This window comes from Chionomys nivalis, chromosome 23 (genome assembly GCF_950005125.1).
Source record: "Chionomys nivalis chromosome 23, mChiNiv1.1, whole genome shotgun sequence".
NCBI lineage: Eukaryota > Metazoa > Chordata > Mammalia > Rodentia > Cricetidae > Chionomys > Chionomys nivalis.
In genome coordinates, this window is record NC_080108.1 from 6,332,762 (window position 1) to 6,360,757 (window position 27,996).

The 27,996-nt window shown below is 37.4% G+C and overlaps 1 protein-coding gene across 12 annotated transcripts in view; it reads left to right on the top strand.

Annotated features, from left to right (window-relative positions):
- The window catches only part of Picalm (phosphatidylinositol binding clathrin assembly protein), an 84,380-nt gene that overhangs the window by 27,212 nt on the left and 29,172 nt on the right, over nt 1-27,996 (top strand). For all 12 annotated transcript variants that reach the window (XM_057755891.1, XM_057755893.1, XM_057755896.1 and 9 more), the window contains exons 2-12: nt 3,783-3,925; nt 8,203-8,278; nt 11,934-12,036; nt 17,646-17,739; nt 19,085-19,196; nt 21,054-21,160; nt 23,153-23,194; nt 24,912-24,997; nt 26,862-26,985; nt 27,254-27,390; nt 27,891-27,994. In XM_057755891.1, the coding sequence (XP_057611874.1) occupies nt 3,783-3,925; nt 8,203-8,278; nt 11,934-12,036; nt 17,646-17,739; nt 19,085-19,196; nt 21,054-21,160; nt 23,153-23,194; nt 24,912-24,997; nt 26,862-26,985; nt 27,254-27,390; nt 27,891-27,994 (1,128 nt within the window). The remainder of the gene's footprint in view (nt 1-3,782; nt 3,926-8,202; nt 8,279-11,933; nt 12,037-17,645; nt 17,740-19,084; nt 19,197-21,053; nt 21,161-23,152; nt 23,195-24,911; nt 24,998-26,861; nt 26,986-27,253; nt 27,391-27,890; nt 27,995-27,996) is intronic.

The following is a 27,996-nucleotide window of genomic DNA, read 5'->3' on the forward strand; positions in this document are numbered from 1 at the left end:
GTTTAGAGATAGTCATTAAACAAAGTAAGATGAGTTAAATAGTAACAAGTGTATAGTGGAGTAGGTAATGGTGATATGGAATTAAAGAGGTGCCCTAAGTATGTGTTAATATGAATTAACATTCAAAGAAGTTTTTCTGATGAATGTGGCATTTCAGCAAGGATCTGTAGGAAGAAAGTGAGAAAGCTAGTATCTGGGGGAAGAGCACCCCAAGTAGGAGAAGAACAGCGCCAAACATCCGAGGTATTTGGCATTTGTGACGCATTGCAGAGAAGGATATCGGGGTAACTGAAACAAATATGTGCAGAAGGAAAGCAGATCCTAAGGGAGCACAGTATGATTGTCCGTAGTGTGTGCACATCCGTGCTGTGTACTCTGTACTGTGCAGTATAGACATGCCCATGTAACGGACAGTTTATGCACACCCACTGTGTGTACGTGTGTACACTGTATGTGAGCCCGAAATGTGTTCCTACTAAACTAGACTTTATTTAGCCGTAGCTATTTATCTTGGATGAATAAAGAAATGGAGGTTCCTTTTGAGGTGATTAGTAGAACAAAAAGAATTGGAAGTCGGTTAGGTGTAGAAGAAAGTTTGGTAGTGTAGAATTGTTATGTACCAATGTCAGTGACTTTGGAAGGCACTTTAGTTTGTGGAAGGAAATTCTTCACTAAAACAGTATTTTGAATAATGAACTTGAATGAAAAGATTCAGATATGAAGTAACAAATGCACCACAGAGCATTGGAAAGGTGTTCTGTTGGTGAAAGATAGTAGCAAAGTGCATTCCCTTGTCCCATGCTGGAAGAAAAGACATTACTTAGGTTAGATAATGATAGTGCTGCTTTGTAGAGCATTGTGTATCATTTAGAGAATGATTAGCATTGTGGGGTAGGTGAGATACTAAATCAGCTATTACCAAAAGTAGGGAAGCCAGTCTGAACAGTGTTCCTTATTGTTGGCAGTCTTTTTGGTTTTTTGAAGAGTCTCAGTTTGTATCCCTGACTGGCCTTATTCACTGTGCCAAGTGCCAATTCTCCTGTCTTATTGCTTGGATCGCAGCATGTACTACCATGCTCAGTTCATTGTTGGCAGTTTTAGTTGTAGTGGGTGTATTGGTTGTGCTTTGCAGAATAGTTTACCCCTTTGATATTCATGCTGGCAATATTGATTACACGTGGTGGTAACCTCCTTCCCAATTTCAGATTGAGGATTCAGAGTCTCCATGCTGAGATAAAGAGGTAGCCTTTTTGGAGGTTTAGGAGATGGCATGAGAAAGCTTAGCTTACTGATGTGTAGAATGAATATCTCTATTAACAGATGCACAGAGAAGAGGTAGGAAGAGCACCTTTGAGGAGCTTGATGGCTGGTTTAATTTTAGAAACAGAAAGATGCCTAAGGGGTTGGGGAAATGGCTCAGTTGGTAAGGGGATTGCTGTACAAGTATGAGGATCTGCATTTGGAGTCCCAGCACTCACGTAAATAGCTGCACATAGAGGCGGGTACCTTTTACCCTAACGGTGGGGGACACAGAGGCAGCAAGATGTCAAGCTGAAACAGGTTCAGTGAGAGGCCCTGCCCCCCAAAAATGTGGAAAGCAATAGATAAGACACCTGGCATTGATCTCTGGCCTATGTTCATGCCCACATGCGTGGACTTTGTATGCACTTACTCACATATCCACATGAACACATACAGAAATCACATATAACACCAAACAAAAAAAATGAATGATACTTTGAGGCAGTAGTTTACTATATTTCAGAACTTGAGTAGTTTCTCAAGGTAACTTCTGGAAGGATATAGAAGAAAAAAAAGCTAAGGCTGTAAAGCTAAATGGGAGGAAGGGGGACCAGATGTTTAGCTTTTGAAACTAAACATCAGGTCAGACCAGAGTCAGGTGTTATATACTTAGGATCTCAGTACTTGGGAGGCTGAAGCAGGAGGATCATAAGTAGAGCTAGACTGGCTATATAGGGAGACCTTGTCTTTAAACAGAGAAGTAGACAGTCCTAGGTAGAGTTGGCCCAGCAGATTGGTTTTGGAATAAAGCAAGCATTAAGGCATGTAGTGCTGTAGAACAAGTGCAAAGTAGTAATGAAGGTAGATTGGATTCTTTCATATTTTTTTAAGTCTCAGAAGCCAGACCATACACACCCGAGTTGAATTTACTCTTTGTTTTTGTTACAATTGATCTGAGTTGTGAAAGATTTTGTCATTCAGCTGTTCTGTAGGCCTTCTGTTTCATTGTGCGGTACTTTGTTCTTCAAGCAGTATTGGCTTGGGTAGCTACTTGAGTTCAGCAAATGTTACTAATTGGATCTACTAAAGCATGCATTTTAAAGAATTGCAGGCAAGTAACTCTTGGTTACATTGTCATTTCTTGCAAGCAGCCAAGGCCAAGCTAGGTCATCTGAATTCCCATTTAGTGAATTTCAACTGAACAGTTAAAGTGAACAAGTTACTAATCCAGCCATGGATAGTTACAACAACCTTATTATAATAGTTATAGCTGACATATTTGTACATCATATATGATACACATTTTAAAGGTAAAACAAGTCATGTCTGACTCTACCTTTCTATTCTCTAGAATGGATCGTAGTTGAGATTTCCTATATTGAATTTGCTACTAAATATTTTAAAGCAGACTGTAGGTAAAACTTTGAGGTCTAGTAAGAATTCTATTTTGGTAATCAAGCAGTTGTGTGCTAGACTATTTTATAATAGTGCCTTTGTGCTTGAAGTGAATCAGATTAGGCCAGATGTGGTAGCACATGCCTGATCTCAGCACCTAGGCAGTCGAGTTCTCTGTGAGCTGGAGGCCAGGCCTGATCTACGTAATTCCTGGATTCCAGGCCTACATAGAGAGACCCTGCCTCAAAAAACAAATAAAGAAATAATTAGATGGATAGAGAGGTCCTGCCTCAAATAAGTAAATACATAAAGTAAAAATAAAATTGGAACTTTAGCAGTATGAATCCTTTTCAATTTGGAAACTTGAATCTGTTTTCAGTTTTGTCAGAATTAGCTAGCTGATAACTCAGTAGGATTGAGGGAACAAGAATGAGCCATAGTTTGCATAAACTAAGATTTGCTCTGTCACAGACATGTCTCTCTGCTCCTTCCCTACTAGAACAGAGGATACCATAGAGCAGACACTTGTACAGGTGACCAGCCGTCTTCCTGCTCAGTCTTCTATACAGGATTTCTTTTGAAAGATTTTTTTTTTTTAAAGTAAAGCTTACAGATTTTACTCCAAAGGGATAAATATAGTCAGAATTGTAACTTTGAAAGTTATAGATAGTAAGGCAGCTACAACTTCTTAGGGTTCCTAAGCAATTCTTTTTGAGATGAATAAACCACTTGGCACTGAATAGCACCTAGGGGAACTGGCTTAATACTCCGACACTGATCATTTATGTAAAGCTAACCAGTACTACTCTCTTACTCTGCCTGAGGAGGTTTTTAAATTAATTACATTTATTTATTGTCAATTAATGATATTGTATATGTGAGCAAGTGTGCATGCCATATGAGAATGAGTGAGTGTGTGTGTGTGTGTGTGTGTGTGTGTGTGTGTGTGTGTTCATTCCAACTTCCTCATGCCCTTTGGGTCCTGAGTTTTGAACTTGTGTCATCAGACTTGGTAACAAATGACCTTACCTGCTGAGGTATCTTGCCAACTCTCCTGAAAGAATTTTAACAGTTTGTCCAAACTACTATGGAAGTCTGTAAATTAAAACTAGAGATTAACCTTTTTTTTATTATTATTATTACAGATTTAATTCAGTGTACAAATGAGATGAATGTGAACATCCCACAGTTGGCAGACAGTTTGTTTGAAAGAACTACTAACAGTAGTTGGGTGGTGGTCTTCAAGTCACTCATCACAACTCATCATTTGATGGTGTATGGAAATGAGGTAAGAACCACTTTTTAAAAGTACTGTATTATTGTGTGGAGGTTGGATTTCCAGGATCAGACTCAAGTCATCAGGCTTGCAGGGCATCTACAGTTACATGCTGAGACATCTCTTCAACCCAGGAAAAACTTGATAAGTATACCAAAAACCATGTATATTGATAAGATTATTGATTATTTAACTTGCTTTGCTCATTAAAACTTAAATGGTGACTACTGCAGCTGAATGTAGATAAAAAGAGCAAGTCATATGGCCAAAAATAAAGACCTTAGATTCCGCATTTTGAAGAACAGTAATGAAATAAACTAGAAAGTAGAGCGTAGGTCAGAGCATATAGGGCTTTAGTAATGAAATGGAGAAATAGAGGTAATTCCGAGCACTACGTTCTGTAAACAGCACTGGTCTTTCTAGTCTTCAGTTATAAACTATATGTCTATATCTGCCTGATTTTTATTATTATTATTATCATCATCATCCATTGATTTGCTGTTTGACTGCATGTGGTTGTCTTTGGAAATATTTTGTTTAGTGGAGGGTTATGCTGTTGACTACTAACGTGACGTTTTGCTGAGAGGGACTGCTAAAGAATGTCTTCTTAGAAGTTCCTGGTGTCTTTGCTGCTCAGAAGGGTAAACCAGTAAGACCTGCAGAGAGACCTTGATGGCTTTTCTGTCTGGAAAGAATCGTCTTGTTTTCCATGACAGCCTATCAGTGTCTGTTTGGTTCTTAACCTTGTGTGGGTTTCTCAGCTGTCCTACTTACTGTGACGTTGTGTTTAGTGAAGTGAAGCTGCTGTGGAATGATTGAATGAAACTAGATAGATCTATATTGCTGAGTAATTTGGAAAGAAAAGATGCTTCTTAAGGGTGAGAAAGACGTAAGACGTTTTTGTCTTGTTCGATTACTGAGCCTCACAGTTTTCTGTCACCTCTCGTTTTACTACCATCTTAGGCTTCCGGGTCAGGAGAAACTCTCCTCTTCTGTGACAGATACCAGTGCAGCTACATCATTCCAACAAATCTTAACTCCTGGCACATTTTTTTATTCCCTTTTGGTTCTTATAACAATAATCATACTTTGGATACAAAACTGTATTTGGTTTGTTTCTGTGTACTACTTGTTAGAAGTATCACCATATTCCATATTGTTTATCATCATCAAATAGTTTTATATTTCAGTTTTTTATATAATGTATTTATTTTTATGTTATGTGCATTGGTGATTTGCCTGCATGTAGGTCTGTGTGAGGGTGTCAGATTCCCTAGAACTATATAGTAACAGAGAGTTGTGAGCTGCCATGTGGGTACTGGAAATTGAACCTGAATCCTTAGGAAGAACAGAACCACTGAGCCATCTCTCTAGCCAGCCCATCCCCCATCCCACCCCACCCCCCTTTTTTGATACAGGTTTTTTCTGTGCAATAGCTCTGACTGTCTGTAGACCAGACTGGCCTTGAACTCACAGAGACCTGTCTGCCTTTGCCTCCTGAGTGCGCTGGGATTAAAGGAGTGCAACCATTGCCTGTAAAATTAACTTTTTTTCCTCAGTTTTCTTAGATTATTCATATTATAGCACCATATGGAGATTTGTTTGTAGTTTTTAAAAATGGCATTCTGCAGTGGTGCCTAAAATGTGTACTAGTCATTCATGCAGCAACTGTTAAGGGCATATGTTGCCCAGTTGCTTCTGAACCCATTCCAGCCAGTTCATAGATCCAGTTGAAGTGTTTGGGTATGCTACTTAAATGTAACTCAAAACATCTTGGTCTCAACTACAGTAATCGTTTCTACTTTTAACGTGTGCTTGCTTAGAGGTATTTATTCTGAAGAATTCAGGAGCTTCAAATACAGCCAACTATATAATTCCAGGCAAAGAGGCAAAAAAGTATCAGTGTTAGGTTTTAGATGTTGTAATTTATGATAGATAGTACATTCAGATGTTGTAATGTACTATGAGTGTAGTTTCAGATGAGGCAGTAGTATGCAGACTAACGTTGCTAAAAGCAAGATAGAAAGTTGACTGCTGTTTCTAACAGTTGGCCAACAGACAGGAGAAAGATAGCACATGGCTGTACTTTGTACTTCCCTAGAGCAGCTAAGGGAGTTGCCTTGCTTTGCTTCCCCCATCTCTCCTCTGCCCCTTCTCTCTCTCTTTTATTCTCAGCTCAGGTTTATCTACTGGCAACTCTGTAGTCTGTGACATGTACATAGGGTTCCTTTATGCTGTGATGATTGGAATACCGTAGAATGGTAGCTCTTAACAGGGAAGAATATGATGTTTCAACATTTGTTTACAAGTAGAAGAGATCTACTATTGGCTGGTAGGTAGACGTCATGGCTGTTCCATACCAAGCAGCTAGAATAGAAACAAGGAATGAGCTGTCCCAATTCCCACTAGTGTTAAGTGGAGAAACCTAGACTCAGAGAAGATCTTTAAAAGTTGATTCTGTGTCATAGGGTCTTGACATGGGATAACTAGGACCTCCCATCCCTTTTTTCCATATAATAGCTACGTGTCTTGAACAAGTCATTTCTGTCTACTTTACATTTCCTGTTAGTGTTATGGGAATACCATAATGAATAAGTAGAATTAGCCAAGGCTTCTTAAACTCTTCCACTCATGGTTCCCTTTTGCCCAAGAGAGTTTTATGTCATCTCAGGTATAAGGGTATGTAAAATATGTGAACAGGGTCTGTAGAATGGCTTAGTGGGTAAAGGCACTTGCTACCAAGGTTGGCACCTGAACTGTATCCCCAGATCTCACATTTTAGGAGGAGAGAATGACTGCACAAAGTTGTCTTCTTACCCCTACAAGGGTTGGATTGTGGTGTAAATGTATGGATACACACATACAAAGTATAAAAAAATGTAAAAAAAGAAATCAGGTATATAAATCTATTTGCTGATAATAAGAAATATATTTTAAAACAATTTTATATAAAACTATCATTTATTAAAAAGTAAGTTTGCATATTGGGTAAACATGCTTTTTAATATTTACATAAAGAATATGTTAGGTAGCTCAGCAGGTGAAAGTTTCAAGCTTGACAGTCTAAGTCAGTACATGGAATGCACATGGTGGATGGAGGGACCCTGCCCTGCAAACCGTCCTCGTGCAGCCTCCAACATGTGCACTGTGCATTCTCACCCACCTCCCACCCCACCCCACACTATCATGAACACACAACAAATAAGGAAGAGAAATTGTTTAAAAATAACGCAAGTTTTGGGTAGATATTTGATATTGCAGGATATAGAACTTTTCTGTTGTAGCCAGGGCTTGTCTCAGATTCATCATCCTATTTCCTTAGGCTCAGGAGTCTGAGGAGTGCAGTGCACATAGCTGTAAATCTCAGAGAGAGTACAAACTTGCATCAATGTTTGCATGCAGAAATTGTCAGAAACTATGCCTGCTTCAACAGAGTAGTCACTTTTAATGAGGGAAGGAGGAAATGAGATTACAGAGCTGTGTTTTCAATAGAGTCTGCGATGTTGTGTTTGTATCATAAACTCTGAAGTGAGTATTTTAATGTATTTAACCTAGTCAGTGGATAAGAAGTAACCTTTAACATTCTCTTATATGTTTAAGAATATTTTCTTTTTTTAAAAAAAAAATCACAAAAATTGGGGCGCCCAAAAAAATCTAGATAGTGGAGTTGGAGAGGTAGCTCAGTTAGTAAAGTGTTTATTGTGCAAAGTTGGGGACCTGAGTTTGGATCCCCGGAATCCAGTGCTTACGATGAAACTGTGAAATAACTTCTGAGGCTCTGCCTTAAAAAAAGAGAGAGAGAAATAATAATAAACATATTTAGGAGGGCTGGTGAGACAGTTCAGTAGGTGAAGCAAGGATCTAAGTTTTTGTTCTCTAGAACTTGCATGATGGAGGATGAAACTGACCCCCAAAAGTTGTCCTCTGACCTCCATATATGTGCTTTGACATGTCATACAAAAACAGAATAAATAAATGAGTTAAAGTACAGATATGATCTGGTTATACTTACCTGTGTACTACTATGTTATAGTAAAGACAGAATTATTGATTGTAGTACTTAATTCATTAAATTATTTTGACTTTAGAATTGTAGTTGTGGTCATTAGATGGTTGGTAATAAATGTACTAATGAAAATTATGTTTTTATGTTGGGTAACTAATGAGAGCGAGGATGGGAAATTGAAATAAGCTCACTTAATATATTAACCATCTCTTTCCTTCTACTTGCAAATTCAAAGTTTGTAAGATGGCAGCACTGTAACTTTTTATAATTGTTTGCTTTTCAGCGTTTCATACAGTATTTGGCTTCAAGAAACACATTGTTTAACTTAAGCAATTTTTTGGATAAAAGTGGATTGCAAGGTAAAGACTTTTTTTGTTTTCTAGAAACCCAAGAGTAACCCCATATAATGATTATTGCAGCATTCAACTATATTAACTTATTGATGCTTCAGATCACATTTGAGTGAATGTCTTCTAATTTGGTATTAAGGTTGTTGTCATAGTTAACACTTGAGTCTCTGACAGGCAGCACAGGGGAGTTGCAAACATGGGCTCTGGAGCTGCACTCCCTGTGCTTTAGCACTTAGAATACATGGACTTGACCAAGTTTTCTTTACCTCTGTGTTGTTGTCCATAAAATTACAAATAAGGATAGTCACTGCTCAGTAAATCTAGTTAATAACTAACCCTAAAGTGCTTAGAATAATGCCAGGCACACAAACTAGTTACCTTAAGTGTTACTGCTGTTTTTTGGATTTGTTTTATCACAAGAAATCTGGTTGACATTGTACATTATAGGGACAAAATTGAATATAGTGTTAATTGACATTGATAGCATGGTTGTTCCTTTTGTTTATCTTTAAAGGGTTTTCAGTTGTATATATTTAAATATTTGGCACTGTGCTATGTAACAGCACTTTTATACATGTGCAGAGTGTGAGTTGAACACTCCCACCTGGTGCCTCCTGTACTTCTCTTAACAGTTCCCTTTGCTTCTCTTTGAGTCTGATCACTTTAAATTGCCTTGTTGGTTATAGCCATCTCTGTCCATTCTGTCTTAATGGGGTCTGTTGTCTAGAACTGGATATTCATAGTCTAGACTGCCAGAGCTGGGAAGGCCGCATAAAGGATTGCTAACCTATTTGGGAATATTAACAGTGGGTTTCAGTCTGGAAAATAAGATCTTCAGAGAATGTGAGACCTGTTTAGGGCTTTGAGAAGTGGAAGAGATTTCTTAATCTAAGTACACTTGTACAGATGATGTGAAATATTTAAGATTGATAGGAAAAATGAGTGTGCGTGACACCTTGGAGAACATGTGTGGTGGTAAACAGCCCTCAAGAAGCTATTCAAACCAAAACCAAACAGAAGACTTTGGTGGGCTTAAATTTTATAATGTAGTAGGGAACTAGGAAAGGAATTTTGTAGGGGAGAAGCAAGTATATTATAAGGAAACAGCTGAAGGTCAAGCTGGATCAGAATAGACTGAATTTTTTTTTAAGCCATTGAGACTGTTCTAGGCATTGCTCCATCCTAGTATCAAGTTAATGAGAGCCTAGACTATGGTTCTTACAGTGCAAAATAAGAAGAATTTAGTGTATTTAGTTTGATGCTTGTTTCCTTTTGCTAAATGGAGTATGACTTGGCATGGATGGAAAGAAATATTGCTTAAAATGAATATGCTTCCAGTAATTCTGGAATATAAGTTACGTGCATAAGACTCAGTGGTAACAGAATTTCATTAGTATTATATTTAATTTTAAAAGAGAATTATTTATGTTATGTGTATATATGCACACACATGTGGGTTCCCTCAGAAGTTGAAAGAAGACAGAGGGCATCAGATCCCACAGAACTGGAGTTGGAGGTGATTGTGAGTGCTGCCCTCTGAGCTTCTGTAGGAGTAGCAAGAGATCCTAACCTCTGAGCCATTTCTTCAACCCCTCATTCAGTTTGTTTTAATAAGAGGGACATAAGGGAGGGTAATCAGCAATACCCCCATTTTGTAATATTAAAAATATTTTTAAAAATAAAAAAAAAACAGACTGATGGTGTAGTAAAATGGGGCACCCCTTTCAGGGAAGATAAAAACTGCTTGTTTGCTGTCTTCTCCCTTCACTTTTGTTGCTTTGGTTTTTGCTTTTGTTTTGTTTTTTGTTTGTTTGTTTGTTTGTTTTTTGAGACAGGTTTTTTAGCTCTTATTTAACTTTTACTTTAAGTCAGGGGAAAAAAAGCTGCAACGACTATAGAGTCTATACATACATCCCGTTGGTTTTTGTCTCATTAGTTACTAATTTTCATTTCCTTGAGATGAAAATGAAATAAATTTATTTCGTTTTACTATTTCTAACTTGTATTTTTATTTTATGTGTGTGGGTGTTTTATCTGCATGTATGTCTCTCTGCCAATGTTTGCAGTGCCTGCAGAGGCTGGATAAGGGCATTGAATCCCTTGAATCTGGAATTATAGATGATTGTCAGCTGTCGTGTGGGTGCTAGGAGTTGAACTTTGGTTCTCTGGAAGAGCAACTGGGCCTCTTAACCATATAGGCTTCTCTCAAGGTCTAGAAATTATGTAAAGTTAGAGATAAAGATTTTTAGACTTTTATTCTTTTTATGAGGAGGTAGATTAGTTGTTTATATTCTTGGTGAGATGGCCCAGTAGGTAAAGGTGCTTGTTGCCAAACCTGATCCCCAGATCCACATGGTGGGAAGAATGAACAGAGTTCTGCAAGTTGTCTTTTGGCCTCCATATACATGGAGTGACCAGGAACATGTGCGCGCGCGTGCACGCGCACACACACATATATCTTAAAGACTTATATTCTAGTTAGGTGGTTGGGGCACACACCTTTAATTCCAGCACTTGAGAGGCAGAGAAAAGTGATTCTCTTTAATTTGAGGACAGCCTGATCTACAGAGTGAGTTACAGGACAGCCAGGGCTACACAGAGAAATCCTGTTTTGACAAACCAAAACAAACAAATATATATTCTATAAAGATTTTAGCAATAAGATCAGTTGAGGTTTGAAGAGCAAGAGGTATTTTCCCTCTCAAGGTAAGGAAGGATAATAGGTAAGGGATGGAACGGAACAGCATGGACCAAAAACCCAACATGTTTTATAAAGTACATTAGCAGGTCTGAGCCGAGCGAGCGGCAGCAGTAATTCCATTTTTCTTCCTCGTCTGTTTTGTTCTGACTTTTTAGTAAGCAGTCACTAAACACTTGCAGATTGGTAGGTGTCACATCGAAATCAAGTCATATATGTGTGTGGTTATTATTGTCTTTTGTAAAGCAGATATCAAGTCAAATTAAATCTGAACAAGCCAAGTTAAAAGAAATTGACCTATTTTTCATTGAGAAGCAAAAATTATAGACCTTTGACTTAGACAGTTGCTAAAATACAAGGTTTCTGGTATCTTAAAAAAATATACTGATAAAGCTTTATGTTGCTGCTGCTGATGAAGCAGTGTTAGAGTGATTTATATGAATTAGCAAGGTTTTTTTGAAACTATTCATAAAACTGGTTGTGCCTTCATCATACATATAACTGTTCTTTTTATTGGACAATGCTTCTCATACTTCTTACATGGTTGGTACATGTGTGTTACACTTTTCCTAAATAATACACAGCTAAAGATTTCACAAGTATAAAAACAGAACCTTCATTTGATTTGAAGGATGGAATTATGGTTCTGCTGGGTGTTAGAGGTGTTAAGTTTGAGTTCTGAGGTTCTTAAATTGTAGAAGGAAACATTTTTCTAAAGTAAAGAATAGGCATGTGGGCCAAATGAAACAAAATAGACGTGTTTTTAGTGAAATTGTAAAGGAAAAAATTTTAAATCCTTCTATGATACATCTGAGTCTAAAAATTCTAAAGAATTTAGTATGAAACTTAGTATTACTTAATTTGCATTACTGAATATAGTTAGGATAACATATTTGTGCTGTTGAATAATAAAGTTGTTTTAGTAAACTTTAGATTTTAATCATTCACGAAAACTTTGTTTTGCAGGCTATGATATGTCTACATTTATTAGGCGGTATAGTAGGTATCTAAATGAAAAGGCAGTTTCATACAGACAAGTTGCATTCGATTTCACAAAAGTGAAAAGAGGGTGAGTTATGTTTTTATCTCTAATTCAAATATCAAATACTATAAAACAGGAATTATACAATGTAAATTACAGAACTTTGTCCAGGTTTATAGCTAAACTTTATTTTTCTTTGGAGGAATGCTATATACTTTCTGTAGTAGGATTTTTTAAAGTTCTATTTATCTTTATAACAACTTTATTGAGTTAGTTCTCATGATTAAAAATTTATCCTTTTAAATTTTATATCAATTTTAGTATGTTTACAAGATTATGTGCCATAACCCTACTGTGTGATTTTATTTCTTGTAGTTTCTTTCCCCAGCCCCATCCCTGTTCCCCACCCACTCAATTCATTATGTTCAGTTTTTCTGGTTACCTTGCGATTCCTTGGAAATTTTAGGATTAGTATGTCAGATTTGGTAGAAAAAAATAATCAGTCAAGAATTTTAATTAGTTCTTTTGGTTAGAGATAGGGCCTCATGTTTCCTTGTCTGGTTTTGAATTCTCAAGAAATCTGAATCTGTCTGCTTCTGCCCCCTGTGTCCTGCCTGCCCTTGCTTGCAGCCAGGCTTTTAGAAGTAGGGGTCACTAAATGTGTTGATCTGTCTGCGCAGTCTCACCACTTGTAGCATGTTTAGTTTCTAATAAACATAGGGTATCTTTCTGTTTGTTCTTTCCTTTACCGTTTATAGCTGGTTGTGATAGCATATGCCTGTAATCCAGTGAATGAGGAGAGAGGCGGGGAAATCACCAGTTTTCCTTACTCTTACCCCCTAACCCTATCCCTAACCCGCATTGGGGGGTGTTTGGGGGAGGGAGAAATAACGTCATAGTACAAGGATTTAGATGGATACAGCAGATACCATTTACATTCTATGACTGTTCCAATGGTTTTAAATGTTCCAAAGGTGCATAACTCAACTGCTCATCAGTTCTTGATTCTTAGGTATGAAGAAGTGGTAAAGAGCACCCTGGCTGCTGTGCTCTCAGGGCAGCTCATGATAAAACTCCCTGATGTAGTTTTAGCACTTGGGCTGGGATTGCTTGTTGGCGATCACCTGCATTGCTCAGCTCTGTGCCTTAAACCAAAATCTAGGCAAAACTAAGCAGAAGGCCAAGGGTCCTTGTGTCACAGGAAAACTCATTTCAGGATCCTAGGGCTGAAGACTGCAGGCCCTTTGAGTCCTAGGCTCCACCACTGGAAACATGCAGCTACAAGTCACTTGGAGGAAGATAGCTTTGGGAGTGACTGCAGCTCTCAGGCCAGGGCCTGCCGTGTCCACTTACATTTTTTTCCCAAAAATTATTTATCATGTGTGCATGGTGGGGTGGGAGCCGTGTATGCCATGGCACATATGTGGAGGTCAGAAGACAACTTTGTGAAATTGGATCTTTTTTCCACCCTTATATGTGTGCTGAGGAGTGAATTTTTATGTTCTGAGACAACATGCATGTAAAAGTTGAGTTTAATTTTTCTGCATTCCGAGTACTGATCATCTAAGCATAAAAACTATGACATGAATAGTGACCAGTACTTTGATGTCTAGTATTATCTTATATATAGGCAGCTTTTTCCCTTAGGCTGTATCATGGGAGCTCAGGAAAGAGCCACTGTAGATTTTTTTTTTAAATGTATTTATTCATTTTACATTCTAATGAAGTTTCCCCTCCCTTTTCTCTTCTCATCCTTCCCATCCCTCCCCCAATTGACTCCCCTCAGTTTCTTCTGTTCAGGAAGGAGCATCAACAGAGCATGACTTACCAAGTTGAGATAGGACTAAGCTCGTCCACTTGTATTAAGGCTGGCCAAGGCAACCCAATATGAGGACTAGTTCCAAGAACCAGCCAAAGCGTTAGGGACAGTTTCTGCTCCCACAGCTATGAGTCCCATAAATAGACCAAGCCACACAATTGTCACACATATGCGGAGGCCTATGTTGTTCTCATGCAGGCTCTCTGGTTATCAGTTTAGTCTCTGAGCCCCTAAGAGGCCAGATTAGTTGTTTCTGTGGGTTCCCTTGTGATGTTCTTGACCAACCCTGGCTGGTACAATTCTTCCTCCCTGTCTTCAACAGGATTCCTGAGTTCAGCCCAATGCATGACTATGGATCTCTGTGTCTGTTTCCATCAGGTCATGGATTAAGACTCTGGTGACAACTGGGGTAGTCACCAATCTGAAAGTATTGTAGAGTATCCTTAGTCATCATTATGTTGACTTTTTCTTTTGCTTTTTTTTTTTCTTTTTTTCTCCTCCAATCATGTTTAGTTCTATCTTAGGTCTCTGGGTCATCCAGCCTCCGGGTCCTGACACTCCAGGCAGTGACAGGGGTAGGCTCACTATCGTGGTATGGGTCTGAGGCTGGACCAGTCATTGGTTGCTTACTCCCACAATCTCCATGCCAAGCTTAACTAACACCCCCTCCCCCTTCACACTTCCCATAGGCAAGACAGAAAGTAGGTCAAAGGTGTGTTGCTAGGCCAGCATTCCAGTCCCTCCACTGGAAGTCCTGCCTGGTCACAGAAGGCCAGATTAGGCTATGCAACCACCGTGAGCAGTCTTAGCTGGGTCGTCCTTGTAGACTGCTGGGAGTTTCCTTTGTCCAGGTTTCTATATGACCCTGAAAATCCTCCCCCCTTCTAATCATCTCTTTCAATATTCTTCCCTCCATTCACCCCACCTGATCTTCATGTTTTCATCTCTACCTTTCCTCACCCAGACCACCCACGAAATCTCTTCTATTTCGCCTTCCCTGGGAGATCCAATCATACCCCCGTGGGCCCTCTTGTTATCTAGCCTCTCTAGTCTGTGGATTGTAGCATGGCTATCATTTACTTTATATCTAATATCCACTTATGAGTGAGTACGTACCATGTTTGTCTTTCTCGGTCTGGGTTACCTCACTCAAGATGATTTTTTTTTTCTAGTTTATCCATTTGCCTTCAAATTTCATGATGTCATTGTTTTTAACAGCTAACTAGTACTCCGTTGTGTAAATGTACCACATTTTCTTATCCATTCTTTAATTGAGGAGCATCTAGGTTGTTTCCATATTCTGGCTATGACAAATAATGTTTCTATGAACATAAGTGAGCAACTGTTCTTGTAATGTGATTGAGTATTTAAAGGAACAGTGAGTGTGATGCCCACAGAAATTTCTGGTGAATCCTTTCCCAGCTAAAATGCCTGCAGTTTCCACATCTGAGGGATCTGCTGTGTGCTTCAGCTTGTTCTTGAAATTATAGACTATTTGAGTAAAGTAGAATTTCATTTGTTTTTGTACTTACTTTGTACACAGATTTTCTGTGTAGCTCTGGCTGTCCTGGAACTTACTCTGTAGAGCAGGCTGACCCTTGAACCCAGAGATCCACCTGCCTCTGCCTCCCAAGTGCTTGCATTAAATGTATGTACTACCACAGCCTGGCCTAAAGTAGAAATCTCAAGAAAAATGTAGGCATATGCAAGATATTAAATGGTGAACTCAAGTCTTTTTTAAAACCGGTATGAGGCGAGAGGTGGATTATTTTACCAAACTCTAACTTGTGCAGATTTTTATGTTACATATTTAGACACGTCGTAGAAGATTGTAATAAAAGGTTCCTAGGAGTCTGATTTCTTACTCCCTGCACCCTGTTCAATAAACTGTTTCCCATGTGACTGTTCCTGAATGAGATGTTTTGAGAGTTAATGAGCTGAGAGTTTCAGGTGGTAGCTAAGACACAGAAGTAGAGGGAAGTTTGAAGATACTTTGGAGTTCTCTAAATAATTAGACTATAAGGAATGGTGGAAATCTTTCCTACCTTTGTGAAGTTGATAATCATGAATTTATTTGTCTGCCAGCTTGGCCAGTGGTGTGATTTTTAAAAACTGATGAGTTTATTATGCATGCTAGGCTTCATGCCATCGACTGCATCTCCTGCGTGGCTTTTTATGTAGTCACGTATGGATAGTAATGAATTATTTGTTCATCCAAGGTCATGAATTTGCTGAGTGACTGACTGCAAGGGAGAAAGGTGCAAGAAAATGAAATATTAGCAAGAGAATGTTTGCAGTAGTGCTGTTTGGTCAGAGTAGTTGTGAGGTTCCAGTTATGTCATAGAATGCAGTATCAGTTGAGTCCTTTCCATTTGGGAGCCAGGGTTTGGGATGATGTGAGTACCGCAGGCTGCTGTAAAAGAGACTTTGAGATAAAGGAGTTGTATTGGTTGTTCATTTAGATGTTAAACCAAAAAGTCTGAGACAAAATTTAAGGTATCTGTGATGGAGAAATGTCCAGAAAGTTAAAAAATGACGTCAGCAAGAAGGGAATAAATAAAAGTTACGGTTTCTGGGAAGAGTTTGTGATAGTTATGAAAATAAGAACAGCCTACAAACAGGAATTGTGTTCTCTCAGATTCCAGCAACTGCTACCAACCAGTGTGGTACCTAAGAGAAAACAGTATTGAGCATTTGATAGATACATTAGTGAAACTAACCAGGGTGAAACTGATCAACAGCTGGCTGAGGCAGTCCAGTGTTTGTTTCATTAAACTCTTGTGTTTTGTAAGTTGTTGACGTTATTCCCAGTAGGGCTTTGATTAGAGTGACTTGATAAAAATACTTTTGTAGAACTGATTTCTTTGTAGTTTTCTTTGAAAAGACTTTGATGTTTGACTCATAAACAATGCTCCTTCCCTCCCTGGTATTGGGGATTCTCTTTAGGAGCTGGTACGTGCTAGGCAAGCACTCTACTGCTGAGTTACATGATCAGAATTCTTTCTCCATAATTTTACCTATTCTTACTGTTGTGTGAATACTGTTACACACATGTGCCCTGGTGTGTGTGGAGGTCAGAAGACAGCTGTTAGGAGTTGGTCCTGGGCTTACACCTGAGCTTCTAGGGTTGGGAACTCAGGTCCTGAGACTTAGAAATGTGCTTTAAACTCACTTCACCAGCTGCCAGATGCCAGAGGTTTAAAGTTCTTCTGCAACAGACTGCCCTGGAGGTTGTGATACTCCAGTGCTGTCTATTTATGAACTGACATTACAAACCTGGCTATGAATCAATTGGATAGAATTAACTCGTGACTCTATAGCACTTAATTGTTTAGTGGGTTCTGGCAGTAGTTTTCTTTTGCTTTTAAAGAAGTATAAATCTGCCTTTACATGTAATGATGACTGAGGTTCCTGCCATTTCTTGTGATAACTATACAGTCTACCTGGCTGTATAATGTAAACCTTCACTTTCATTTAAAATAGTATTTTATCTGAATGGATATTTTGCCTGTTTGTATGTGTGTACACTATTTTTTCTTTTTTTCTCATGCCCACAGAGACCAGAAAGGGGGTTTGGATCACCTAGATCTGGTACTATGTATGGTTGTGAGCTGCCATGTGGGTGCTAAGGACAGAACCTAGGCCCCTGGAAGACCAAGCTGTGTACTTAACTACTGAGCCATCTCTGTACATGTACAGCTGGTAGCACTAGTTTCCGGCTGTTGGTTTTACATTTCTTTTTATATAATCCTTACTTGAGATACAGAGTTCAGTAATAACTTAGAAATATATGATATTTCATCACAGTCTTGTTACTTAAATAGAGAGCCAAATGGGAGATTTAATGGTGAATTATTTTGGTTTATTTTCTTAATAGGGCTGATGGAGTTATGAGAACAATGAACACGGAAAAACTCTTAAAAACTGTACCAATTATCCAAAACCAAATGGATGCACTTCTTGATTTTAATGTAAGTTGATATGCTTTTGTAATTCAAAATTCCTAAAAATTAGATAATAATAACTAGTTAGTTAGATAATCATAACTTTATCCCCAAGTCTTCATAATTTTTTACTATGCTGTAATAATGTTTGGCTAGTGGTTAGGGCTTTCTTTGGTGCTAGAATTTTAGTTTATACAGACTAAAACAAGTGATGGGTAAAGTGCTTTATTAAAATTCTTCACAGGAACTTTAGATTTTAAAAATGTAAGGATTTCTCTTGTGCACAACCTTTTCAATATTTCCCTTTTGTTTGGTAGGACTTAAAGCATGACAACTACTTAGAAATAAAAGGAGGTTCAAATTTCATTTATGATAGATTGCTATGACTTGCTTAGTGACTGGCATTGTATTCCCTATAAGGTTTTTTGTTTTTTCAAGACAAGGTTCCCTGTAAGTTTTAAATGATGTTATTTGGGTAGTGAGTGTTGACTAAAGGAAATGTTCAGCAAACTACTCATGTGTTTGTTTCATAGACTAGAAAGTGTCACACTATAATAACTAACTAGTGACTTGAGAATGATTTTATCATTTTTTCATTTTTATATAGTTGAAAAGGTTTTGTTTTGTGACATTTAAAAATTTTATGAAATTAAAATTTCAGTGTTCACAGTAGCACTAGTGACCCACAGGCAGATTCTTGATTGGTTTGCATACTGCTTTTGCTGGTTTTATATAGTGCTGGGTTAGCTACAGAAGAGAACATAATTCCCAGAGCCTAAAATCTTTCATAAAAAGGAAGAAAAGCTCTTGCTTGAAGACACAGGAAACTGCTGTTTAGAGAACATTATTTTGATTTATATAGAGACTCAGAAGGTCCAACCACGTATGTTTCACTTAGTACATAGTTTGGTCTTTCTATGAAATTATTTACTTGTTTTAGCGTCTGTGTTATACTTTATTGTATAGAAAATTTTACTTGCTTTTCTCATAGGTTTTTAGTGCATGCTTTGTAAACCACTAGTGTTATAATAAAGTTTTATAAGAGGTTTGAGATGTAGGTGGGTCATTTCAAGAGTTGAGGTAAATGGCCTTTTCACTCTAAGTCAATTCTAAACTACAATGAATGTTCAGAAGTTGCTCTTTGCTGTTTGTTTGCTTTCTTATTTTTTTTCTTAGAGTTTTACAATATTTGCCTATAATTCTGATTTTTCACAATCATGTGTTGGAAAGCTTATGTGTAATGTATATCCTAGGCAAAATGCACTCTCTTTTTCTAATAAGCTGACTATTGTCTTACTAGTAGTAAGGAATCATTTTGTTAGTGTCATTTAAAATATGAGATAAGCTGATCTTATTTTCCATTTTCCCCTAGGTTAATAGTAATGAACTCACAAATGGGGTAATAAATGCTGCCTTCATGCTCCTGTTCAAAGATGCCATTAGACTCTTTGCAGCATATAATGAAGGAATCATTAATTTATTGGGTAAGTACTGCAATATCTTAGATAATCTTGTGAACTAGTAATATTTTAGTTGCTTATGCTGTCATGAAGTCCATTGTGACACATGTCAAATATGTATTTGGAGAAAAGGTTTATTCCTGAACATAAGCATTTACGTGTATAGCCACACAAGTGGGTAAATTCTCATTTTTTTAAAGATTTATTTATTATGTATACAGCATTCTGCCTGCATATATACCTCCACACCAGAAGAGGGCACCAGATTTCATCACAGATGGTTGTGAGCCACCATGTGGTTGCTGGGAATTGAACTCAGGACCTGGAAGAATATTCAGTGCTCTTAGCTTCTGAGCCATCTCTCCAGCCCTAAATTCTCATTTTTATAACCAGAATATTCAGCTATTAATTAAACTTTTTTTATATAGTTGTAATTTTTTGGACTGTTTCATTTCTTTTTAGAAATACTTAAAATCTGTAAAGTTAGATTAGGCATGATAATACATTTTATGTCATGTATACTTAAATGGAAAAGCCTCTTATTTCTTTGTTTCAGAAAAAGTATATTGCCTTAATATTTATTCTATAATAAACTTTGTAAAACTAGTATGTGTGTATATATTTTGTGTATATATATTTTATCCTAAAATTGAGGTACATGCATGTGTACTGGGGATTAATTCCAGGGTTTCTTGGATGTTAATAAATTATGTTTTATCTCTGGGTTGTATCCCTAGTCCCTAAACTTAAATTTGAAATTAATAATTATTTTTAAGCCGGACAGCATTTTTTTGGATTACTTTTTTCTTTGGGGTAGTTTGGGAATTTATGATGTTTTCTTGCATAGCAAGATGTATTTGAAATAGTTAATTTTGCATAGAAAGGTACCTTTTAAATATTTTTTTTATTAATGGATACTTTTGTTTCCATTAATATAAAAATCCATTAATATGCAGTTATTAAAATCAAATACTATTATTAATTATAATTAACACTATATACTATTATTAGCGATGCATTATTAATTATTAATATCTATTAATCTCTATGTGTGTGCAACACCTATGTGTTCAGGTGCTTGTTGAGGCCAGATGGATCCCCTGGAGCTGGAGTTGCACACAGTTAGTTGTGAGCCGGTTGACATGGGTGCCAGGGACAGAGAATTCTGTTAAGAGACAGCAAATGCTTTTAACCTCTGCACTACTTCTCCAACCCTCTTTTATTTTTTAAATTGAGGTTTTAATGGAGTAGACAGGAATGGCAGAAAGTGCCAAGGTATTAAGTATCAGATGCCAAGTATTTTTATTTTGTATGTGCCCGACCCTTAGAAAGTTTATTGAAATGTGGTTTCCATAGACTAGGACAACATTAATAGAAGGAGGGGTAATTTAATCCAAGAGGACAGGTAAATTATACTCACTTTTCATACAAAGCTGTGGAAGTCATAGTCATCGACTTCATGATTGGTAAATGTGAAGCTCTTTATTGCTGTGTGCAGACGAAATTTAAGGGAGCTTTTGAAGTGACATTGGGTGAAGTTGCCATCCTAGAATGTTAGTATTGGTATGTTATTAGTAAAGTATTTAGAAACAGATTTTAGTGTTTTAAGTGGAATAACATGTGTTTACACATAAATATCCCATAGCAGTCATGTGAACAAATAGTGATGTGAGTACACTCCAGTCAATTCTCAGCTGCTGACATCCTAACCCTCCTAGTGCATTGCTTCTAACTTGCTTACGTGTTCAAGGTAATCTAGCACTACGTTTGTTGTAGGGTAAGTCCTTTGAGAGTATTAGGATCTTTCTGGAGACACGGCCTAATCTTTTTTCTGTTTAAGTAAACTTTAACTAAGAGTATTTTTGTTACTTCTTTGAGCAGAAAAATATTTTGATATGAAAAAGAACCAGTGCAAAGAAGGTCTTGACATCTATAAGAAGTTCCTGACTAGAATGACAAGAATCTCAGAGTTTCTGAAGGTTGCAGAGGTAAGCAGTCTTTTGTTTATATGTATGGATTTTGAAGAAATCATCATCCAAATGAAAGAAATATTTAAATATTCTTGTATATTCTATCTATATGTAGTAGTAGTAATATGTACTTTTGAATTCTGTTGAACAATATTAATGTGACATAATATTTAATAATGCAGATGCTGAATATTTAATTTATGTGGGATATTGAAAAGTTAATCTACTTTTACATTGTATACATCTCTACAAATACGTACACTGGTGGCAGTGATGTCTCTGTTTAGAAGTAACCATTTATTTTTGAAGGCTTACTGTGTTAAGGTGGTAGAAAATGCCCAGTGTCTGCCTAAGTTCTTTTTCCTCCAGACAGGCCTGCAATTGAGTCACATAATTCAGTGTTTTTGTTCTCCTACATAAGTGAATTTTGAATAGTTAATTACTGAGTATGAGAAGGTTATATGATAATCTAAATTTATATCTCTCTCAATAATTATTATGAAGTTGACACAGAAGGCAGTTCTAGTGTTTACAGGCATCCTTTTTTATCCTAGCAGAGACAATGCATAAAGATTTCCCCCTCTTTTTACCCTCTTATCCATCACTGCCAGAAATGCCCCTTCTTTAGAATATTTTGATTACTTACATTAATTACCAAGTTAGTGGCTCTAGGCACTATTACCCTTGTGATATTTTATTCTTTCCTTTTTTTCTTCCAAAAGTCAGAGTTTCTTTGTAGCCCTGGCTCTCTTGGAACTCTCTCTGTAGAGCAAGCTGACCTCAAACTCACAGAGAGCCACCTGCCTCTGCTTCCCTAGTCCTGGAATTAAAGATGTGTGCTACCACCACTGCCTGGCATGATATTTTATCTTTAGCAAATGAGGTGACCTTTTTTATGATGCCTGTAGACACTTGCTTTGATTCAGACAGGTCTTTCAGGGAGAACTCTGACCTCTGCCCCTAGTCCCTTGTACCAGCTGCATATTAAACTGAAGAGACAGGGTTTATGCTGTGATTCCAGTACAGTTTGCAAGTCAGTTTTAGTTTGTTGACTTCCCTTTCTGGTCTCTTGCATTTTTTGTTTTGGTAGTTACGGTTACTGCCATACATTTAAAAAAAAAGCCCTTCCTTATCTCCAAGTTGCATGTAGACACAGGTGGAATGCATTGTCTGTACATGTGATCTAAGATGAAAGATTCTGTTGCATAGTGTTGTTATGAGACTGTCTTTGGGCTTGCAGTGTCGTTAGGAGACTTCAGTTCTTAAAGTAAAGACAACAGTAATCTCTTGGAATGCATTCCAAGGGAACAGTTGTCCAAGTCTGAGTGATGAGCTATTAATATTTAAATAGGATTGGATTAGATTTTCTACTGATTTTATTCTAAGACTCTTGAAAGTTGAGAAAAAGAGGATTATTAGAAAATAAGTCATAGTCAGGGGAGAAATACAGGTTTCTAATTTGAGTCCTAACTAAATAGGAAGGAAGGTTTTTTGTTTTGTTTTGTTGCAGTTGTTTATGCTGGTAATTATCTAATGCCTGGAGAGAGTTAAGTCCTGGTTAAATATCACTTGACATTCATGAGAAATCTGAGTACCACAATAAATAGACTTTTAAAAACTATTTTATTTATGTGTGTAGGCACTTGAGTGCCATGGCATTTGTGTTGAGGTCAAAGGACAACTCGTGGGAGTCAGTTGTGATTCCAGGGATGACTCAGGTTGTCAGGCTTTGCAACAAGTGCCTCTCTATTTAGCCGTCTCACTGGCTCCCAAATAACAGGTTCTGAAAGGATTTTCTGTGGTGACTGTCAGGAGAAGCATTTTTTTTTTAATGTGAAAAGAAAATTAATTTAAGGAAAGTTGGTGTTTTTAGATGTGCTTCTTTTTTATGTCCCAGAGAACTGTTGATAGTCACTCTCATTTCTCCCAGTGTTTCTGTGAGGCATGTTGAAGAGGCGATGTCATATTGCTATAATTCCACGTGTTAAATACAGCATTTTTTTCTTGCAGCAAGTTGGAATTGACAGAGGAGATATTCCAGATCTGTCCCAGGTGAGTAGATTGTTAAAACATCAATCCACTGTCATGTGCACTACAGTGCCGTGAGAAGGGCTCATTTCTCTCAGATTTTAACATTTTACTGTATTTCTGGAGAGTTCTTTAACCTTATTACACATGCAATGAATGATGAACTCATTTCTTACTATGGTGGGCCTGTCTGTCCACTGCTGTACTGTAACAGCTGCACAGTGGAAAAGCCCACCCAAGCGTGGGTAGTGACCCGTGAAAACTGCACCTGTGGCGTTTCCTACCCAGTTTGCAGGCAGATTCACGTAACACTAGCCTTGTGGATCTTCTCACATTTCCTTCTCCCTTCAGGAGGAATTATTTAGTTTTTAAGACATACATACACAATTTCTAAATATACATAAACTTTTGTAATCTAGCCGGGCGGTGGTGGCACACACCTTTAATCCCAGCACTTGGGAGGCAGAGGCAAGCGGATCTCTGTGAGTTCGAGACCAGCCTGGTCTACAAGAGCTAGTTCCAGGACAGACTCCAAATCCACAGAGAAACCCTGTCTCGAAAAAACAACAACAACAACAACAACAAAAAAAAAACAAAAAAAAACAAAAAAAAACCCACTTTTGTAATCTAGATTCCACATATAGCAGAAAACAGTATTTGTCTTTTCTGAGTCTGGCTTCTTTAACTTGGTGGTTTGGCTTCCATCCATTTTTCTGACAGTGTTATGATGTCATTTCACTACAGTGAATAAAAATTCACTATGTATTTCCACTACATTTTTATTTACCCATTCATGCATTGATGAGCAGCATCTAGTCTGGTGCCATATCATAGTTATTGTGAGCAGTTAACAATGTTCAAGTATCTCTGGTATGTTGGTTTAGAACCCTTAGAGTAAATAAATGACCAGGAGTTTTCCAGCTGGGTCATTTGCTATTTTTATTTTTTCTTTTTAAAATTTTTTTGTTTTATTCATGTGTCTATGTGAATGTATGCCATGTGTGTGTAGGTGCCCAGGGAGGCCAGAAAAGGGCATCGAATCCCCTGGAGTTGAGATTAAAGTTGATTGTAAGCTATCCTGCATAAGTTCTGGGAAACAAACTTAAGGTCCTCTGGAAAGAGCAGCAAGTGCTTTTAATTGCTGAGCCTTATCTGACCCCCACCCCTACCCCACCCAGTGTGTGTGTAATTTTATGTGTGTAGCATTTGTGACTGCAGGCACACATGCCAACACACGTGTGGAAGTAAGAACTACATTTAGAAATCTGTTCTCATATTTTCACTGTGTGAGTCCAGAAGTTGAGCTACGGATGTCAGGCTTGGCAGCAAGTGTCTTTACCCACTGCTGAAGAATCACTTTCTAGCCCTGAAACTCATTCTTTTATATGCATATTAAAATAAGTATGTGCTTCAGTCTCAATACTGTTTTTGCTAAAATTTTACATATATTAAATATTTAAAAATCTTGGGTTCTTACACAATTCTTAGATTTCATGTTTATCTTTTGTTTTTATACTTTTGGTGATGCTTATTAATAATTTCAAATAGTTTATGTTCCAATAGTAATAATAATAACAACAACAATAAAAGATTATAATTTATTTTTGGTAGCTAAAAATGCCACCAGTAATTAGTACATGAGGTATGTATTTATTTTTGTTGTTCTCATGTTAGATGACATTTGATTTAATTTGTAAAATGGTGTAATAGTTATGAATTCCTAATATTTGTGTAATTTCAGGCTCCCAGCAGTCTTCTTGATGCTTTAGAACAACATTTAGCTTCTTTGGAAGGGAAGAAAATTAAAGATTCCACAGCTGCAAGCAGGTACATTGGTTTTTGGTTTTTTTGGGGGGTTTTTTTTTTGAGGGTAAAAATGAGTCTTTTTTTTTTGAAGGAATAGATGAAACCAGCTCAAGGTCCTCATTGTATGGTTTTTCTATCCTGACTTAATTATCTAGAAGATTATGTTTAATTAGAGGACTCCCTAGGGGTTAATGTATTTACTTCCTGCTGTCAGTGAGTGTTGACATATTTGAAGTATGACAGTGAGGCTTTGTTCAGAATTGTGATTTCAGTATTAAAACTCACCATAAATATCATGCTTCAAAATCAAAAGATAATTTTGTATTAATTTTGCTCAACTCCTATACTATCCCCCTTGTAGATGCAGTAGTAATACTAGGATTCAGGCCTGGGATGTCTGACATCTTATTTCATTTTTTATACATTTGATGGGATTGAATTGATTGTTGTCAAGTTCTATTTTAATCAAGTCAAGTCTTGAGCTAATTTCCCAGTTTACCTTGCAAATTAAAAACAATAGAAATTATCTTATAATGATCTACTGATAGAATTTTTTTTAGTCAGGTGTAGTAGTTGCTTGAATAATTATCTCGTTTTCTTAGGAAGATTTTACCTTTTTATTTAAAAGAATATATAAAATATATAGTGAGACTTTTTCTTTGGTTCCTTTTGGTTTTTAGTTTATATTTTGCTGATTTCTCCCCTTTTTAGTAATAAAATTTAAGCAGTGTTAGGTACAATGGCTCTTACCTAAAATCCCAGAACTTGAAAAGCTGAGGCAGGAAGAAGGCAAGTGTGAGTTTAGCTTGGTCTCTGTGGTGAGTAAGGTCAGCCTGAAATGTTCCTCCCTTTCCAAGCCCCATCAACCCACCAATTTCAAGGGAAAAAAAATCCACTAGTGATTTTTTAAATAATATTTTGTGCAAGATTTTGATTTTATAGTACACTTATAGAAGTACTATAATCATCAAGATGTTAGAGACCATTTGGTTATAGAAAAGAAATAAAAAAAATCTACTAACGTGGTTTAGGTATACCAGTTTCTCTTAGATATTTATCATGACATCATTGGCTTATTTTTGTCATAATTATGTGACTCATCCATTGCCTTCTCATTAACTCATGTACGATACTGACTTTACATCAGTTAGATTAGCTTTTGCCACCTTATGGCTTTACAACAGCGATTAGTGCATTGGGGGAAAAGGAAGAGTAATTGAGGCCAGGTGTAGTTCTTTATCCTAGAATTTAATGCTGGTTCATGGTATCTAGTATGAATAGATCTTTACGAAGGGGAAAGGATATGGCTAGTGAGAGAGGTAATGAATGTGTGTGTGTAATAGGTTTGAAAAGAAAATTCTGGCGGTCTATGTGGTAAGCAAGCACATAGAAAGGAGGTGCCACACAGACTCATGACAGCCCCAGGAGTCGCTTTTGGGAGTGCTGTCGTGGGACACAGGCCTGGACATGCACGACTCACTCTGGTGCTCAAGCTCTGCTTCTCTTGTGTAGAAGTGTCAGAAGCCAGGGTGTTGATAGTGTAGGAGCTGTCTTAGGGACACTGAATTGTCGTTGATGCTGTCTTTCTGTGAGGACTCCTAGGAATGTGAGGTCTCTTTCCTATTGCTTTCTTGTCTTCAGAGAGGCAATGTGTTCCTGTGTTGTAGATTTTATCTTGAGTTGGACACTTAATTCTAGAAGCTATGAATTTGCGAATCAGTGAACAGTGTTAAAATGGTTGGAAATTTCTAGGTTGCTGGTTAGAAGATTCCATCCGAAGTACTAGCTTTAAGTCTATAAACTTGTTATTTTAGTTTGTCAAAAGCAAGGCTACTTCATTTTATGTTCTAGATATGAATTGTTTACTTTTATTCTCTTACCCCAGGGCTACAACACTTTCCAATGCAGTCTCTTCTTTGGCAAGCACTGGCCTATCTCTGACCAAAGTGGACGAAAGGGAAAAGCAGGCAGCACTAGAGGAAGAACAGGCTCGTTTAAAAGCACTCAAGGTAAGTATGGGCTTTCTCTTCTGAAAAGCAAGTAGAGGGGATCGTCATGTGAATAAACCTCTAGCCAGACCTAAGTTTTTAATTGTGTAGCGATCCTACAGGCTGAAACTCAGTTTCATTTTTCATCACATAGAATTCTTGGTGAAAAGTTAGGGGTACCCTGCTGCTGTTAAAGCAGAATTAGGAAATGGTTTGTTGTTGTTGTTTTTCAGCTTCTGTACCAGCAGTTTAGTTTTAGGTTCCTTATACTAAGTTCCTTTCTCAACAGGAGCAGCGTCTAAAAGAACTTGCGAAGAAACCGCACACCTCTCTAACAACTGCAGCCTCTCCGGTGTCCACCTCAGCAGGAGGTGTAATGACTGCACCAGCCATCGACATGTTTTCTACCCCTAGTTCTTCTAACAGGTACAACGGGGACAAAGGCTGTCTCTGAATACTCAGTCTAAGTGTCTTCAAATGCATGCTTTCAGATGCTGTGAGTTTGCTTTATGATATTGTAATCACAAATGAATACGAAAGGTGTAATAGCAATGCAGTGGTATACTACCTAAATATAAAGTGACATGGATATATTTATATGTTTAGGAAATGGAATGTGGCTAAATTACTAATGTTTAATTGGAATATGCTATAAGGGAATGGGTATTTTCTTAGGAAAGTCATCGAGTCTTTCCAGAAAAGGTATTGTTACTCAAATTCGATAGAAACTTAACACGTCGTGTTCAAGTATTTTTCTGGACCTCTGTATAATTATGTTAAATGTTACCTTTACAGAATTATTGTTCTTCTGAGGTTTGCATTGAAGCTTTTCACTTTTAATTTTTGGGGGGTTAGAGTACAGGAGACCAACTAATTTAGCAGAGTTCATATAGAAATAAAACTAGTGTCTACAATATTTTTCCTAGCACATCTAAGCTGCCAAATGACCTGCTTGACCTGCAACAGCCGACCTTTCATCCCTCTGTCCATGCCATGTCAGCCGCTCCTCAGGTAGCAAGCACATGGGGAGGT